Source organism: Penaeus vannamei, chromosome 25 (genome assembly GCF_042767895.1).
Source record: "Penaeus vannamei isolate JL-2024 chromosome 25, ASM4276789v1, whole genome shotgun sequence".
Taxonomy (NCBI): Eukaryota; Metazoa; Arthropoda; class Malacostraca; order Decapoda; family Penaeidae; genus Penaeus; species Penaeus vannamei.
This window is the reverse complement of record NC_091573.1, coordinates 4,752,644-4,757,643: the sequence shown is the minus strand read 5'-3', so window position 1 is coordinate 4,757,643 and position 5,000 is coordinate 4,752,644. Positions and strand designations below refer to the sequence as shown.

At 34.5% G+C, this 5,000-nt stretch overlaps 1 protein-coding gene across 1 annotated transcript in view; it reads left to right on the top strand.

The window, feature by feature from the left end:
* LOC113824249 (alpha-N-acetylglucosaminidase) overlaps positions 1–5,000 on the top strand; it is a gene marked incomplete at its 3' end in the record, with an annotated part of 80,455 nt that overhangs the window by 38,113 nt on the left and 37,342 nt on the right. Inside the window, 1 exon segment of the mRNA XM_070139016.1 lies at positions 1,341–1,430. Coding sequence (XP_069995117.1) covers positions 1,341–1,430 — 90 coding nt within the window.

Sequence of the window (5,000 nt, the reverse complement as noted above, 5' to 3'; positions counted from 1 at the left end):
GGAAAAGACTACACCAGAGAGTCACGAGCTAACCATCCTCAATGCGTCACCAGCAGAGATTCGTACTCAATTAACTTAATATAAAAGAGCAAATTACACAATAACCAGATTGAAAAAACACTCATAAACTTAAATAACGAGCAATTCACACAAAGACCAAACTGAAAAAAACGCATTAATTTAAATAAACTAGGAATCAAACTCAAGTAGCAGGTCAATCAAGTTTCAGATCAAATACAAACATGTCACAATTAAGGATATATAATTCGCAATTAGTCAGCTGATCAAAAATCCAAAACCTGTGCCGAAATAACACGTCATAAACATGTCATGAGGCCATTCATCTTTATAACAGCACGACATGAGCAGCATGTCTGATATAAACAGCATGCCATGAACCCGTTCCTCTCTCCCACAAAACAACACGTCATGAACATGTCATAAACAGCATGCCATTAACCCGTCCCTCTTTTCAGCACGCCATAAATGATATGCCATCAACAGAATACCCTAAACAGCAAACCATAAATAGCACTTTATAAAAAGCATTCGCCAAACAGCATTTCACAAACAGCACACCATGCAACAGGAACAACGAAGGGAAGGACAAGAAAACATACGAATATGCGAATGCCTTTTCGCTATTGCTTCGTCAGGGCCTATGACGAAGCAGTAGCGATATTCGTGTGTTTTCTTGCCCTTCCCTTCGTTGTTCCTGTTGCAATCTGTTCACCATGAATTCCACACAGCACTCCATAAAAAGTATGTCCCAAACAACACGTCACAAACCGCATACCCCAAACAACACGTCACAAACAGCATACCCCAAACAACACGTCACAAACAGCATACCCCAAACACCACTTCACAAACCGCATACCCCAAACACCACTTCACAAGCAGCATGCCCCAAACACCACTTCACAAACCGCATACCCCAAACAACACGTCCTAAACAGCATACCCCAAACAGCACGTCGATAACCGCATACCCCAAACACCAAACACCACTTCACAAGCAGCATACCCCAAACAACAAATACGTCCCAGAACACATTACCTCATAAAATAGCACGTCGATAACCGCATACCCCAAACACCAAACACCACTTCACAAGCAGCATACCCCAAACAACACGTCCTAAACAGCATACCCCAAACACCACTTCACAAGCAGCATACCCCAAACACCACTTCACAAGCAGCATGCCCCAAACACCACTTCACAAGCAGCATGCCCCAAACACCACTTCACAAGCAGCATACCCCAAGCAGCATACCCCAAACAGCACGTCGCTAACAGCATGCCATAAACCGGTTCCCCTTTCGCCCCAAAACAGCGCAGCGTGTACAACGAGTCCTCCCAGACCTCGAACCACGGGCAGTACGTCCTGGTGACTGTTCCGAGACTCAACCGCAAGCCAGACGGAGTAAGTACGAACTCCTTAGAAGACGCTGTTTCTTTGTCTTTGTTTGTAGCCTCTTGAGTGGGAGAGATAAAGGAGGACAAGGACTGGAAGGAAGAAGGTCCTTGGGAGATTTTCTTGTCCTTTTTTTTCTTTCTTTTTGAGTTTGTTTTTAGTTTTTTCTTCGTCCGCTTTTTGTTGCTCGAATGAAGTGCTTCGAACAGGCGTCTCGAGCGGTGAGTGTTTTGGCTGGGAATCAGGCCCTGGATATTTTTATGTAGTATTTATTTTGGTTTCAGGTCTTGATTTTGTTTTGTTTTTCTTTTCAGGTATTATTTGTTCTTTATTAATTCATCTTGATTTTCAGGGCTTGGTTTTGTTTTGTTTTTCTTTTTTCAGGTATTATTTAATTTTAATAATTTATCTTGATTTTCAGGTCTTGATTTTATTCATTTTTCGTTTTTTTATGATGTGCTTTTCAAGTCTTGTTTTTTCTTAGTTTTTATTTATTTGCTTATTTATTTATTTATTTCATTCAGGTTTTGCATTTTTTTTCGGGCGTGGGGGTTGGGGGGGGTTCTAGTCTTTCACATTTATTGGCGTTCGTTTTTATCAAAGGAAGAAGACGGAGGAGGAGAAAGATGAGAAGAAGAAAAGGGAACAGGAGAAGAAAGAAAAGCAGAAGAAAGGAGAAAAAGAGAAGGAGAAAGAAAGGGAGAAAAGCAAGACTAAGACCAGGACAAGGAATAGAAAAAAATACAAAAGAAAAACATAAAAGAAAAGAGAAAAAGAGAAGGAGAAAGAAAGGGAGAATAGCAAGACTAAGACCAGGACAAGGAATAGGAAAAAATACAAAAGAAAAACCATAGAAATAATAATAATAATAATAATAATAATAATAATAATAATAATAAAAATAAGTTCAATGTTAACCCCTTCATTTGCTGATGAAAAATCGTTCTTTCCTCTTCTTTTCACTTCTTTTCTTTCTTTCTTTTCTTCCAAACGTCATGGTTCCTTATTTATTTATTTATTCTTGGTCACGAACCTTCTTGATTCCCTGTTTATTTATTCATGTATTCTTTTTATTTATTTATTTTTTCTTGTCTCGAAACGACATGATTCTCTGGTCATTAATTTTATTTTTTATTGCGCTTGGTCTTGAAGCGTCACGAATTCCGTTTCCTTTTTTTTATTTATTTTATTTTATTATTATTATTATTTTGAATTTCCTTTCCTTTTTTTATTTTATTTATTTTTTAAATTTTATCATTATTTGTTTTTACTCAAAACGTCGTGATTCCCTGTTTTCTTTTTTTTCTATTCTCCGAACATCGTTCCTTTTATATTTTTATTTTTATTATTTTTTATTATTATTTTTTACTCAAAACATCGTGATTCTCTGTTTGTTTTTATTTTTTTACTCAAAACCGTAATTCTCTGTTCATTTATTTTTCTATTTCTTCTTTATGTCGAACGTCATGATCCCTTATTCCCTTATTCATATATTTTTATTCATTATTATTTTTTTCTCGAAACGTAGATTGCATATTCAAGAGACATTTTTTTTTCATCTCGAAATGCCATGATTCGATATTCCTACATTTAATTATTTTCTTTCTTTCTCTCTCTTCATATCTTGAAACATCACGATTCCCTATTTTTTTATTATTTATTTATTTCATTTTACTGTGTCTATTTTCCCCTTATTGCTATCCACTTGTTCCTGTTTTCACTTTCTCGTATTTTTCTTCGTCTCACAAGCGTTCTAATTCCTTATCCAATTCTTCTACTTTTACTCTGTTTATTTTCCTTTGACTATTATACACTAGTTCCTGTCTTCGTTTTCGTATTTTTCATCATCACAAATGTCCTAATTCCCAATTATTTTTTTCTCTATTCTTCTTTTGCTGTCTATTTCCCCTTTATTATCATACAGTAATTCCTGCTTTCACTTTTTCGTATATTTCATCATCACAAATCTCCTAATTCCCAATTATTATTATTTTTCTCTATTCTTCTTTTGCTGTCTATTTTCCGTTCATTATTATACACTAGTTCCTGTCCTGTCTTTCGTATATTTCATCATCACAAATCTCCTAATTCCCAATTATTTTTTCTCTCTATTCTTCTTTTACTGTCTATTTCCCCTTTATTATCATACGGTAATTCCTGTCTTCGTTTTCGTATATTTCATCATCACAAATGTCCTAATTCCCAATTATTATTTATCTCTATTCTTCTTTTGCTGTCTATTATCCTTTTATTATCATACAGTAATTCCTGCTTTCACTTTTTCGTATTTTCATCGTCACAAATGTCCTAATTCCCAAATATTATTATTTTTTTATCTATTCTTCTTTTGCTGTCTATTTTCCTTTTATTATTATACACTAGTTCCTGTCTTCGTTTTCATATTTTTTATCATCACAAATCTCCTAATTCCCAATTATTTTTTTTCTATTCTTCTTTTGCTGTCGATTTTCCTTTTATTATCATACAGTAATTCCTGCTTTCACTTTTTCGTCTTTTCATCGTCACAAATGTCCTAATTCCCAATTATTTTTTTATCTCTATTCTTCTTTTGCTGTCTATCTCCCTTTTATTATCATAGAATAATTCCTGCTTTCACTTTTTTTCGTTTTTTTTCCCTTCTATTCTTCTTTTCCTGTCTATTTCCCCTTTATTATCAAACGGTAATTCCTGCTTTCACTTTTTCGTTTTTTTTCCCCTCTATTCTTCTTTTCCTATCTATTTCCCCTTTATTATCAAACGGTAATTCCTGCTTTCGCTTTTTCGTTTTTTTCCCCTCTATTCTTCTTTTCCTGTCTATTTCCCTTTTATTATCAAACGGTAATTCCTGCTTTCGCTTTTTTGTTTTTTTCCCTCTATTCTTCTTTTCCTATCTATTTCCCCTTTATTATCATACGGTAATTCCTGCTTTCACTTTTTCGTTTTTTTTCCTCTATTCTTCTTTTGCTGTCTATTTCCCCTTTATTATCATACGGTAATTCCTGCTTTCACTTTTTCTCTCTTTTTTCTCTCTATTCTTCTTTTCCTATCTATTTCCCCTTTATTATCAAACGGTAATTCCTGCTTTCACTTTTTCTCTCTTTTTTCCCCTCTATTCTTCTTTTCCTATCTATTTCCCCTTTATTATCAAACGGTAATTCCTGCTTTCACTTTTTCGTTTTTTTCCCTTCTATTCTTCTTTTCCTATTTCCCCTTTATTATCAAACGGTAATTCCTGCTTTCACTTTTTCGTCTTTTTTCCTCTCTATTCTTTTTTTCCTATTTCCCCTTTATTATCATACAGTAATTCCTGCTTTCACTTTTTCGTCTTTTTTCCCCTCTATTCTTCTTTTCCTATCTATTTCCCCTTTATTATCATACAGTAATTCCTGCTTTCACTTTTTTTTTTTTTTTTTTTTTTTTCTCGCAGTTGCAAAATCTGAATTGGTGAAGGTTTATTCAGCGGCTGACGAGGACGTGCATTGTTTACGAGTATTTTTCACTTGTTGCTTAGTCGTCAGGAAGAGTTGTGTTGTTCCTGCGGTGTTGGTTATGTTTGTTGTTGTTTTTGTTTGTTGTTGT